General features: G+C 47.3%; 1 protein-coding gene across 2 annotated transcripts in view; it reads right to left on the reverse strand.

Annotated features, from left to right (window-relative positions):
• LOC143275281 (calpain-5-like) overlaps window positions 1-13,813 on the reverse strand; it is a 50,844-nt gene that overhangs the window by 14,716 nt on the left and 22,315 nt on the right. For both annotated transcript variants that reach the window (XM_076579264.1, XM_076579265.1), the window contains exons 8-10: window positions 9,752-9,932; window positions 6,943-7,053; window positions 938-1,143 (exon numbers count right to left, since the gene is read on the reverse strand). In XM_076579264.1, coding sequence (XP_076435379.1) covers window positions 938-1,143; window positions 6,943-7,053; window positions 9,752-9,932 — 498 coding nt within the window. The remainder of the gene's footprint in view (window positions 1-937; window positions 1,144-6,942; window positions 7,054-9,751; window positions 9,933-13,813) is intronic.

Raw genomic sequence — 13,813 nt, forward strand, 5'->3', positions numbered from 1 at the left:
ATTCCATCAGTCAGTTCCCTGTAGAAGGGGAGGTAACCATTTGATCAGTCAGCTCCCTGTGGGAGGGGAGGTAACGCTTCTTGTGAAAAGTGTGTCGATCCATCTGTCAGTTCCATGTGAGAGGGGAGGTAAGGTGTTTCTGATCGCAGGACATTGGGGTTTGTTACAGGACCAAAGATGTTTCTGATTTCAGGACATTGTGGTTTGTTACAGGACCAAAGATGTTTCTGATCGCAGGACATTGGGGTTTGTTACAGGACCAAAGATGTTTCTGATCGCAGGACATTGGGGTTTGTTACAGGACCAAAGATGTTTCTGATCGCAGGACATTGGGGTTTATTTCAGGACCAAAGATGTTTCTGATCGCAGGACATTGGGGTTTGTTACAGGACCAAAGATGTTTCTGATCGCAGGACATTGGGGTTTATTTCAGGACCAAAGATGTTTCTGATCGCAGGACATTGGGGTTTGTTACAGGACCAAAGATGTTTCTGATCGCAGGACATTGGGGTTTGTTTCAGGACCAAAGATGTTTCTGATCGCAGGACACGGGGGGTTGTTACAGGACCAAAGATGTTTCTGATCGCAGGACATTGGGGTTTGTTACAGAACCAAAGATGTTTCTGATTTCAGGACACTGTGGTTTGTTACAGGACCAAGATGTTTCTGATTTCAGGACACTGTGGTTTGTTTCAGGACCAAGATGTTTCTGATCGCAGGACATTGTGGTTTGTTACAGGACCAAAGATGTTTCTGATCACAGGACATTGAGGTTAGTTTCAGGACCAAAGATGTTTCTGATCTCAGGACCGTGTGGTTTGTTTGATACACACACTCACACACATCAACACCCACACACACACACAACACATACCCACACACAAACACACACCAACACCCACCCCCTCCCACACCACAAACAAAACCAGCCACTCACGTCAAGTTGTTGGCAGCGCTGGTGAAGATCCGCAGCAGAAACTGGGTCTCCTGGTTGGGGTCGAAGGTTGAGGGCACGACGACGTAGCGACCTTTCTTCACGGGGCCGTGCCGCAGGAAGATGGAACGACTGTCGCGGTACACCGTGGACGTCACCTTCTCCTGGAGGCCCACATCGTGCAGTCGGTACCGCCGGTTCAGCTCCACCTGTGGGGGGGGAACCACAATAACTTCAATCTGAGGGTCCCGGGTTTGAATCTCGATAACGGCGCCTGGTGGGTGGGTAAAGAGTGGAGATTTTTCCTATCCCCCTGGTCAATCAAATTTGGGAGAACAGAAAGGGCAAGACCGGGATTTGAACCCAGACCTTGATCGACACTGTGTTGGAAGACAAGCGTTTTAACCGTTCTGCTATCCTCCTCTTTTTGACTAACTGATTAACAGATATAGATACTTACTGATTGACTGATTGATTGATATGGATACTTATATAGCGCCTATCCTCAGTCGGAGACCAAGCTCTAAGCGCTCTACAAACACAGAGTCATTTACACAATAGGCTGCCTACCTGGGTAGAGCCGACTGACGGCTGCCATGGGGCGCTCATCATTCGTTTCCTGTGTCATTCAATCAGATTTCAGGCACACACACCTACACACTCAGACAAACATGTAACATTTAACATTTTACGTGTATGACCATTTTGTTTATTTACCCCACCATGTAGGCAGCCATACTCCGTTTCCGGGGCGTGTGCATGCTGCTGGGTATGTTCTTGTTTCCATAACCCACCGAACGGTGACATGGATTACAGGATCTTTAACGTGCGTATTTGATCTTCTGCGTGCATATACACACGAAGGGGGTTCAGGCACTGGCAGGTCTGCACATATGTTGTTGACCTGGGAGATCGGAAAAAGCCCATCTTCGGTCAGAGACCCAGCTGTATGCGCTTTACAAACACGGCATTGTTTCCACAACTGAACACGCTGCCTACCTGTGTAGAGCCGACTGAGAGGTGCCTTCATCAATTGCTTCCTCTTTCATTTAGTCAAGCTTCAGTCATGCACACATACACACACACCTACACACACATGAATATTATAATGGACTTTATTATGAAATCTAGCCAAGGGCAACTCTCTAGTTGTTGGAATTCTTTCACATTCACAAAGTGTATGCAAACACACGGACAGGCTTTCCGGCTGCTATGCCAGGTTTCTGTCAGAAGTTTCAAGGCAAGGAGTGGTGGAGTGATGGCCTAGAGGTAACGCGTCCGCCTTGGAAGTGAGAGAATCTGAGCGCGCTGGTTCAAATCACGGCTCAGCCGCCGCTATTTTCTCCCCCTCCACTAGACCTTGAGCGGTGGTCTGGACGCTAGTCATTCGGATGAGATGATAAACTGAGGTCCTGTGTGCAGCATGCACTTAGCGCACGTAAAAGAACCCATGGCAACAAAAGGGTTGTTCCTGGCAAAATTCTGTAAAAAAAAATCCACTTTGATAGGAAAACCAAATAAAACTGCACAAAGGAAAAAGTATAAAAAAAAAAAGGGTGGCGCTGTAGTGTAGTGACGCGCTCTCCCAGGGGAGAGCAGCCTGAATTTCACACAGAGAAATCTGTTGTGATAAAAAGAAATACAAATTCAAATACAAATTTTCTCACACAGTGAGGGTTTTGAAGCCTTGATGACTTTGACCACTCACAAAATACATTACTCTAAGGTCAAGGTTGAACACAGCTAAAAGTATCAGTATCAGTATACAGTAGCTCAAGGAGGCGTCACTGCGTTCGGTCAAATCCATATACGCTACACCACATCTGCCACTGAAACAGATGCCTGACCAGCAGCGTAACCCAACACGCTTAGTCAGGCCTTGAGAAAAAAAAAACCCATAAAAATAAAAATAAATAACAATAAAAATAAATAAAATAAAATAAATAAAGTAAAAAAAAAAAATAAAAAAAACCCAAAAAAAAGAAAAAAAAAGAAAGAAATAAAAATAAAATAAAATAAAATAAATAAATAACAATAAAAATAAAATAAAAAAAATAAAAAAAGTAAAAATAACAAAAATTATAATAATAAATCCCCCCACAATGAGTGCGGCCTTGCCGTGGCTCGGGGGCTTGCGAGAGCTATGCTGGCGGGAGATTCGTCTCCTGGTAGGGCCACCCAAGCCAGACAGGTCAAGGGGTAGAGACCAGACGAAGGGCGCTCACTGGTCCTCCAGGTTGGGGGTTAGAATAGGGCTAATACTCCAATTCTTTAAAAAAAAAAGTCTGTTACAGAAACCGCAACAGCAGATACCAAAAACAGCATGGTTGAGGAAGAGTCCTCTCAAGTAGAGCTCATGACGCGAGCTGGTGAAAGCCTTCAGGAAGCCAGTGCACCGAAAACTCTTCTGACAACCAAGCGCAAGACCAGGATAGGGACCTGGAACATCCGAACCCTATACGAGACCGGAAGAACAGCACAAGTGAGTAGAGAAATGCATAGATACAACCTCAAGATCCTTGGACTGTGCGAGACGAGATGGAATGGAACCGGACAGACAAGGCTGTTAAATGGAGACACCATCATCTACTCTGGACAGGAGGAAGGCCAGCCACACACACACGGAGTAGCACTGCTGATGACATCTGAAGCAGCGCGAGCACTGCTGTCCTGGGAACCCGTGTTACCGAGGATGCTGCTGGCCAGATACAACTCTAAGGGCAGAAAGGTCACCATCATCCAGTGCTACGCTCCAACAAATGCAGCCAGCGCAGATGACAAGGAGGAGTTTTATAATCAGCTCCAGGCAACCATCGATAGAGTGCCAAAGAGAGACATGAAGATCATCATGGGAGACATGAACGCCAAAGTAGGAGCAGACAACACCGCAAAAGAGCTCATCATGGGCAAGCACGGCGTGGGAGAACAGAACGAGAATGGAGAGCTTTTCACCGACTTCTGCACCTTCAATGACCTCGTCATCGGAGGCACAGTCTTTCCACACAAGACCATCCACAAGACTACATGGGTTTCACCAGACGGAAAAACAGAGAACCAGATTGACCACATCACCATCGGCAGAAAATGGCGAAGAAGTCTTCACGATGTGCGAGCTAGACGGGGCGCAGATGCAGCCTCAGATCACCATCTTGTTGTAGCAGAGATACGGACCAAGCTCAAGGCCTACAAAGACCAGGCAGACAGACCAGCCTTCAAATACAACGTTTACAGCTTGAAGGACAAAGCGAAGGTGAATGAATACAAAGTTGAACTGAAGAACAAGTTCAGCGTACTGGAAGGACTGACAGAAGAAACTGTGGAAGACCAATGGCATGAACTGCTCAACATCTGGACATCAACGTGCAACAAGGTAATGGGCAAGAAGACACGGGAACACAAGGAATGGTTATCACCTGACACATGGAAGCTCATCACCAATAGGAAAGAGCTGAAGGAGAAGATCAACCTGGCTCAGAACCAAGACGAGAGGCAGGAGCTGCAGGCACTCTACTGGGAGACCAACAGACAAGTGAAAAAGAGTGCCAGGAAAGACAAGCGAGCTTTCATTCACCAGCTCACGGAGGAAGCTGAGACTGCAGCTGGAAAGAGAGACATGAAAAGACTCTACGAGATCACCAGAGTTCTGTCGGGAAGAACAAGTAACCCCACTAGACCTGTTAGAGACAAGAACGGAGAAATCATCACCGGAAAAGAAGAAGAAAGAGCAAGATGGACAGAATATTTCAAAGATACCCTGAACAGACCATCACCACCAGTCCCCCCTGACGTGACACCGGCTGTAGAGCTATTGGATGTTAACATCAACCCACCAACGAAGCTGGAGACCATGAAAGCCATCAAGTCCCTTAAGTCTGGAAAAGCAGCAGGACCAGATGGCATACCACCAGAAGCCCTGAAAGCAGATATTGAGACATCGACTGACATGTTGCACCCATTGCTAGTGAAGATTTGGGAGACAGAAGCAGTACCACAAGACTGGAAGAAAGGCTACATCGTTAAACTTCCAAAGAAGGGCGACCTGTCATCATGCAGCAATTGGAGAGGGATTACGCTTCTGTCAATACCTGGAAAAGTGCTGACAAGAATCATCTTGGACAGGCTGAAGACCGCCTTAGACAAGACCCTGCGAGATGAACAGGCAGGCTTCCGTCAAGACAGATCCTGCACGGACCACATTGCCACCATGAGAATTATTATTGAACAGTCCTTGGAGTGGCAGACCTCCCTGTACAGCGTCTTTGTGGACTTCCAGAAGGCGTTCGACAGCGTGGACAGGGAGGTGATATGGAAACTAATGCAGCGCTACGGCTTTCCTCTAAAATATATTGCCATCATCCAGCAACTGTATAAGGACGCCACCTGCCAAGTCATACACAAGGGAAAGCTGACTGACCCCTTCCAGGTACGAACCGGTGTACGTCAGGGCTGCCTATTGTCTCCGACAATTTTTCTGATGGTGGTGGACTGGATCATGCGGCAATCCACAGCAGGCCAGAAGACCGGCATCCAGTGGACCTTCACCAAACAGTTGGAAGACCTCGACTTCGCGGACGACATCAGTCTCCTCTCCCACACGAAACAACACGCACAGGAAAAGTTAGACCGCGTCGCAATAGAGGCAGAGAAGACCGGCCTCAGGATCAACATCGGAAAGACAGAGATCCTACGCATCAACAACAAGCAGCAAGACCCAGTCCGATTACAGCAGGAAGAGATCAAAGAAGTGGAAAAGTTCACATATCTGGGCAGCGTAGTGAGCAAGGATGGTGGAGCAGACGATGACATCAAGAGCCGCATCAATAAAGCGAGACACGCCTTCAGAACTCTCCGACCCATCTGGCAATCTTCAGCCCTCTCACTTCACAACAAGATCAGAATATTTAACACCAACGTCAAGTCAGTCATGCTGTACGGCTCAGAGACATGGTGCACTACCAAGACCAACAGGAACAAACTCCAGACATTTGTCAACAGATGCCTGCGCAACATTCTGAACATCAGGTGGCCTGAAATCATCTCAAATGAAGACCTCTGGGACAGAACCAAACAAGCACCCATAGAAGAAGAAATCAAAAAGAGAAAGTGGGGGTGGATAGGCCACACGTTGCGCAAGTCACCACTCAACATCACTCGCCAGGCACTTGACTGGAACCCCCAAGGCAAACGCAAAGTTGGCAGACCCAGGCAGACTTGGAGAAGAAGTACGGACACTGAAGTGAAGGCAGCCGGAATGACGTGGGCCCAGATAAAGAGGATCGCCCCAAACCGTGTCCGTTGGAGGAGTGCTGTTGCGGCCCTTTGTTCCCGAGCGGAGCTATAGGCATAAGTCAAGTAAGTCAATAATAATAAATAAATAAATAAACAAATAAAATAATAAATAAATAAAATTTAAAAAAAAAAAAAAAAACAGCATCATTGGCCAACAATCACCTGCGTTCATCATCAACATCAAGCCCGCTCTCCCGTCAGTCTCTCTCTCAATCACAACGCCTTCAGCTGCTCTGAATCAGTCTGGTGAATCAATGCGTCTTCTACTTTTCTGAACAAAGAAACATCACCATGTGGAGTGATGGCCTAGAGGTTACGTGTCCGCCTAGGAAGCGAGAGAATCTGAGTGCGCCGGTTCGAATCACGGTTCAGCCACCGATATTTTCTCCCCCTCCACTAGACCTTGAGTGGTGGTCTGGACGCTAGTCATTCGGATGAGACGATAAACCGAGGTCCCGTGTGGAGCATGCGCTTAGCGCACGTAAAAGAACCCATGGCAACAAAAGGGTTGTTCCTGGCAAAATTCTGCAGAAAAATCCACTTTGATAGGAAAAACAAATAAAACTGCATGCAGGAAAAAATACAAAAAAAATGGGTGGCGCTGTAGTGTAGCGACGCGCTCTCCCTGGGGAGAGCAGCCCGAATTTCACACAGAGAAATCTGTTGTGATAAAAAGAAATACAAAATACAAATACAAACACCACCGTAAGTCTTGTCACCTTCAGAACTGTGAAGCCGATGGTCTTGTTCATGCAGCCATCTTTGTTTCGACGGCTCTTCTGCATCAGTTGTATCATGAACTCGTCATCGTCTTCCACGTCAAAGAAATACTGCAAAAATAAACAAGACATGTTTGAAAAAACTTACCATAAAATACTGGAAGGAAACAGAGGGGAAAACAGAAAAAAAAGAAAAAAAAAAGGGGGACTGACAAGACTGCAGAACGGTCAGGGAAAACCATCTGCTGACACCAAAGGCTCTGACACACAACTGACGGGCGCAATAGCCGAGTGGTTAAAGCGTTGGACTCTCAATCTCAGGGTCCCGGGTTCGAATCACGGTGACAGCGCCTGGTGGGTAAAGGGTGGAGATTTTTCCGATCTCCCAGGTCAACATATGTGCAGACCTGCTTAGTGCCTGAACCCCTTTCGTGTGTATATGCAAGCAGAAGATCAAATCTGCACGTTAAAGATCCTGTAATCCATGTCAGCGTTCGTTGGGTTATGGAAACAAGAACATACCCAGCATGCACACACCCGAAAGCGGAGTATGGCTGCCTGCATGGCGGGGTAAAAACGGTCATACACGTAAAAGCCCACTCGTGTGCATACGAGTGAACGCAGAAGAAGAAGAAGACACACAACCCGCAGACCTGGAAGAATCTGGTGAACAATTCTTCTGTGTGGTTTTTCAGAAAGGAGTCGTGGTCCATGTACCCACCTGAGGTTGCTTTTGTTTTGTTTTTACAAGAAGACGTAGTAGTACATAAACCTACCTGAGGGTTTTTCAGGCAGGTGTAGTGGACCATGTACCCACCTGAGGGTTTTTCAGGAAGGTGTTGTGGTCTATGTACCCACCTGAGGGTTTTTCAGGAAGGTGTACGGTCCATATGCCCACCTGAGGGTTTTTCAGGAAGGTGTAGTGGTCTATGTACCCATCTGAGGGTTTTTCAGGAAGGTGTAGTGGTCTATGTTCCCACCTGAGGGTTTTTCAGGAAGGTGTAGTGGTCTATGTACCCACCTGAGCGTTTTTCAGGAAGGTGTAGTGGACCATGTACCCACCTGAGCGTTTTTCAGGAAGGTGTAGTGGACCATGTACCCACCTGAGGGCTTTACAGGAAGGTGTAGTGGTCTATGTACCCATTGGAGGGTTTTTCAGGAAGGTGTAGTGGTCTACCCACCGGAGGGTTTTTCAGGAAGGTGTATGGTCTATGTACCCACCTGAGGGTTTTTCAGGAAGGTCTTGTGGTCTATGTACCCACCTGAGGGTTTTTCAGGAAGGTGTAGTGGTCTATGTTCCCACCTGAGGGTTTTTCAGGAAGGTGTAATGGTCTATGTTCCCACCTGAGGGTTTTTCAGGAAGGTGTATGGTCTATGTTCCCACCTGAGGGTTTTTCAGGAAGGTGTAATGGTCTATGTACCCACCTGAGGGTTTTTCAGGAAGGTGAAGTGGTCCATGTACCCACCTGTGGGTTTTTCAGGAAGGTGAGGTTGTTGTTTTTAGGAAGGTGTAGTGGTCTATGTTCCCACCTGAGCGTTTTTCAGGAAGGTGTAGTGGACCATGTACCCACCTGAGCGTTTTTCAGGAAGGTGTAGTGGACCATGTACCCACCTGAGGGCTTTACAGGAAGGTGTAGTGGTCTATGTACCCATTGGAGGGTTTTTCAGGAAGGTGTAGTGGTCTACCCACCGGAGGGTTTTTCAGGAAGGTGTATGGTCTATGTACCCACCTGAGGGTTTTTCAGGAAGGTCTTGTGGTCTATGTACCCACCTGAGGGTTTTTCAGGAAGGTGTAGTGGTCTATGTTCCCACCTGAGGGTTTTTCAGGAAGGTGTAATGGTCTATGTTCCCACCTGAGGGTTTTTCAGGAAGGTGTAATGGTCTATGTTCCCACCTGAGGGTTTTTCAGGAAGGTGTAATGGTCTATGTACCCACCTGAGGGTTTTTCAGGAAGGTGAAGTGGTCCATGTACCCACCTGTGGGTTTTTCAGGAAGGTGAGGTTGTTGTTTTTAGGAAGGTGTAGTGGTCTATGTTCCCACCTGATGGTTTTTCAGGAGGTGTAGTGGTCCATGTACCCACCTGAGGGTTTTCCAGGAAGGTGTAGTGGTCCATGTACCCACCTGTGGATTTTCAGGAAGGTGAGGTTTTTTTTTAGGAAGGTGTAGTGGTCTATGTACACACCTGAGGGTTCTTCAGGAAAGTGTAGTGGTCTATGTACCCACCTGAGGGTTTTTCAGGAAAGTGTAGTGGTCCATGTACCCACCTGTAGGTTTTTCAGGAAGGTGAGGGTTTTTCAGGAAAGTGTAGTGGTCTATGTACCCACCTGAGGGTTTTTCAGAAAGGTGTATGGTCCATGTGCCCACCTGAGGGTTTTTCAGGAAGGTGTATGGTCAAGAATCAGCCACGGATTAGTGAGGACAAACTGTCAGCTGCTGCAGCAGAAAAGGGACGGCAGTCAACAGACCAGCATCAGCTTACACATGTGACCGCTGCAACAGACACTGTCCCTTTCGCATCGGTCTCTACAGTCACAGGCGACGCTGCTTGGTCCAAGCAGACAGCCTCATTAGACATTAGGTCGGATATACTCTATCCATGGTCAGCCATGTCCGAAGGAGGCCTACTACATGGTCCATGTACCCACCTGAGGGTTTTTCAGGAAGGTGTAGTGGTCTATGTACCCACCTGAGGGTTTTTCAGGAAGGTGTAGTGGTCTATGTGCCCATCTGAGGGTTTTTCAGGAAGGTGTAGTGGTCCATGTACCCACCTGAGGGTTTTTCAGGAAGGTGTAGTGGTCTATGTACCCACCTGAGGGTTTTTCAGGAAGGTGTCCTTGTGGTTGGGGCAGCCCCCAGCCCGGTCCGGCCCCCTCCACGCCCCGTGCACCGCCCCCTCGCTCCACGTCTTCTTCAGGGACAGCAGCGACGTGTTCACCACGCGACACAGCGCCGTCTGGTGGAAGTGCCGGCAGAAGTCCTCAAACGTCATCCTGAAAGAGTGAGGGAAAGCCTCTGGTTGGGTTTTTTGTTGTTGGTTTTTCTTTTTTTTTTTAGTGCACTCAGTTTAACAGTATCAGTAGCTCAAGGAGGCGTTACTGCGTTCGGTCAAATCCATATATGCTACACCGAAACTCAACGTGCTTTGTCAGGCCTTGAGAAAAAACAAACAAAAATACAAAACAAAACAACAAAAAAACCCAAAAAAAACAAATAAATAAATAACAACTTATCGCCTAGTACCTTCAAGTCTTCAAATGACATCATGAAACCTGGGTAAAAGCCAACATTTTGTCGTTTTGTTAGTTAGCAAAGTTCAGTTTTACAACCTTCTGGCTAGAACCTTTTAAGTTTACATTCGTCATCCTGAACCATGGCTGAGAGCCTGCATTTTGTTTCCAAAGTTCACTTTAAACCTTTGACTGCTGCCGACAAGTATGCTCATCAGTGAAGGGCTGTCACCTCACTGAGATAAGACAGAGCTTACAGGTCAGGATGTCAGTGAAGTGCTGTCACCTCACTGAGATAAGACAGAGCTTACAGGTCAGGATGTCAGTGAAGGGCTGTCACCTCATTGAGATAAGACAAAGCTTACAGGTGAGGATGTCAGTGAAGGGCTGTCACCTCAATGAGATATGACAGAGCTTTCAGGTCAGGATGTCAGTGAAGGGCTGTCACCTCACTGAGATAAGACAGAGCTTACAGTCAGGATGTCAGTGAAGGGCTGTCACCTCACTGAGATCAGACTGAGCTTACAGGTGAGGATGTCAGTGAAGGACTGTCACCTCATTGAGGAAAGACAGAGCTTACAGGTCAGGATGTTAGTGAAGGGCTGTCACCTGACTAAGGTTAAGACAGAGCTTACAGGTCAGAATGTCAGTGAAGGGCTGTCATCTCACTGAGATAAGACAGAGCTCACAGGTCAGGATGTCAGTGAAGGGCTTTCACCTCACTGAGATAAGACAGAGCTTACCGGTCAGGATGTCAGTGAAGGGCTGTCACCTGACTAAGGTTAAGACAGAGCTTACAGGTCAGAATGTCAGTGAAGGGCTGTCATCTCACTGAGATAAGACAGAGCTCACAGGTCAGGATGTCAGTGAAGGGCTTTCACCTCACTGAGATAAGACAGAGCTTACCGGTCAGGATGTCAGTGAAGGGCTGTCACCTCAATGAGATAAGACACAGCTTACAGGTCAGAATGTCAGTGAAGGGCTTTCACCTCACTGAGATATGACAGAGCTTACAGGTCAGGATGTCAGTGAAGGGCTGTCACCTCATTGAGATAAGACAGAGCTTACAGGTGAGGATGTCAGTGAAGGGCTGTCACCTCATTGAGATAAGACAGAGCTTACAGGTCAGGATGTCAGTGAAGGGCTGTCACCTCACTGAGATAAGACAGCTTGCAGGTCAGGATGTCAGTGAAGAGCTGTCACCTCACTGAGATAAGACAGAGCTTACAGGTGAGGATGTCAGTGAAGGGCTGTCACCTGACTAAGGTTAAGACAGAGCTTACAGGTCAGGATGTCAGTGAAGAGCTGTCACCTCACTGAGATAAGACAGAGCTTACAGGTGAGGATGTCAGTGAAGGGCTGTCACCTCATTGAGGAAAGACAGAGCTTACAGGTCAGGATGTTAGTGAAGGGCTGTCACCTGACTAAGGTTAAGACAGAGCTTACAGGTCAGAATGTCAGTGAAGGGCTGTCATCTCACTGAGATAAGACAGAGCTCACAGGTCAGGATGTCAGTGAAGGGCTTTCATCTCACTGAGATAAGACAGAGCTCACAGGTCAGGATGTCAGTGAAGGGCTGTCACCTCAATGAGATATGACAGAGCTTTCAGGTCAGGATGTCAGTGAAGGACTGTCACCTCACTGAGATCAGACTGAGCTTACAGGTGAGGATGTCAGTGAAGGACTGTCACCTCATTGAGGAAAGACAGAGCTTACAGGTCAGGATGTTAGTGAAGGGCTGTCACCTGACTAAGGCTAAGACAGAGCTTACAGGTCAGAATGTCAGTGAAGGGCTGTCATCTCACTGAGATAAGACAGAGCTTACAGGTCAGGATGTCAGTGAAGGGTAGTCACCTGACTGAGATAAGACAGAGCTTACAGGTCAGGATGTCAGTGAAGGGCTGTCACCTCAATGAGATAAGACAGAGCTTACAGGTCAGGATGTCAGTGAAGGGCTGTCACCTCATTGAGATAAGACAAAGCTTACAGGTGAGGATGTCAGTGAAGGGCTGTCACCTCAATGAGATATGACAGAGCTTTCAGGTCAGGATGTCAGTGAAGGACTGTCACCTCACTGAGATCAGACTGAGCTTACAGGTGAGGATGTCAGTGAAGGACTGTCACCTCATTGAGGAAAGACAGAGCTTACAGGTCAGGATGTTAGTGAAGGGCTGTCACCTGACTAAGGTTAAGACAGAGCTTACAGGTCAGAATGTCAGTGAAGGGCTGTCATCTCACTGAGATAAGACAGAGCTCACAGGTCAGGATGTCAGTGAAGGGCTTTCACCTCACTGAGATAAGACAGAGCTTACAATCAGGATGTCAGTGAAGGGCTGTCACCACACTGAGATAAGACAGAGCTTACCGGTCAGGATGTCAGTGAAGGGCTGTCACCTCACTGAGATAAGACAGAGCTTACAGGTCAGAATGTCAGTGAAGTGCTGTCACCTCACTGAGGTAACACAGAGCTTATCGGTCATGAAGTCAGTGAAGGGCTGTCACCTCAATGAGATAAGACAAAGCTTACAGGTCAGGATGTCAGTGAAGGACTGTCACCTCACTGAGATATGACAGAGCTTACAGGTCAGGATGTCAGTGAAGGGCTGTCACCTCATTGAGATAAGACAGAGCTTACAGGTCAGGATGTAAGTGAACGGCTGTCACCTCACTGAGATAAAACAGAGCTCACATGTCAGGATGACAGTCACCGTTCTGTATTTGAACTTCTTTCTTTTGAGTCTGCATCACTTTCGTTCTGCAAAAAAATCAGTGACACCATTGAAAGGTACACCATAGTATCAACTTCACTTCAAACTCAATCCAGACTGATTTCATTTCGCCAAGGTTCAGCAGTCAGGGGGTTAACTCATTCAGTACGGCCAGTCCTCTCTTCTCCTCTACACAGACCCCTCGGATGTCCAGTGGGTGTCTGAATGACCCAACCTTTAGCTTCCGTCCTCAGAATTGTGGTATCTTTGTCAACATTCACCTCTTCAGTATAAGAGCCTTCCGCTTGCAATATTTTGATGATGGTAACTGGGGTGAAACGCTGTTAACGTCGTCTCTTTCGCCGTTCGTATGGAGAGAGTTAAACAACCTATTGTCTGGTACCATTTAGGTCCAAGTGTTCCAGTGCTGGGGTTCTGACGTTCATCTATCAAAACAGTGTCTGCGTGTACGGAGAGAGTTAACCTAAGTGGAGTGATGGCCTAGAGGTAACGCGTCCGGCGAGGAAGAGAGAGAATCTGAGTGCGCTGGTTCGAATCATGGCTCAGCTGCCGGTATTTTACCCCCCTCCACTAGACCTTGAGTGGTGGTCTGGACACTAGTCATTCGGATGAGATGATAAACCGAGGTCCTGTGTGCAACATGCACTTAGCGCACGTAAAAGAACCCTGGCAAAATTCTGCTGAAAAATCCACTTTGATAGGAAAAAATAAAACTGCACGCAGGAAAAAAATTTTTTTTTAATGGGTGGCACTGTAGTGTAGCGACGCGCTCTCCCTGGGGAGATCAGCCCGAATTTCACACAGAGAAATCTGTTGTGATAAAAAGAAATACAAATACAATACAAACACAAATACAAACAACAAAACCTTCCTAACACCAATAGAACAATATGCAGGCAGTACTCAGGACCCTTC

Source organism: Babylonia areolata, chromosome 30, assembly GCF_041734735.1.
Source record: "Babylonia areolata isolate BAREFJ2019XMU chromosome 30, ASM4173473v1, whole genome shotgun sequence".
In the NCBI taxonomy this organism is placed as follows: Eukaryota; Metazoa; Mollusca; class Gastropoda; order Neogastropoda; family Buccinidae; genus Babylonia; species Babylonia areolata.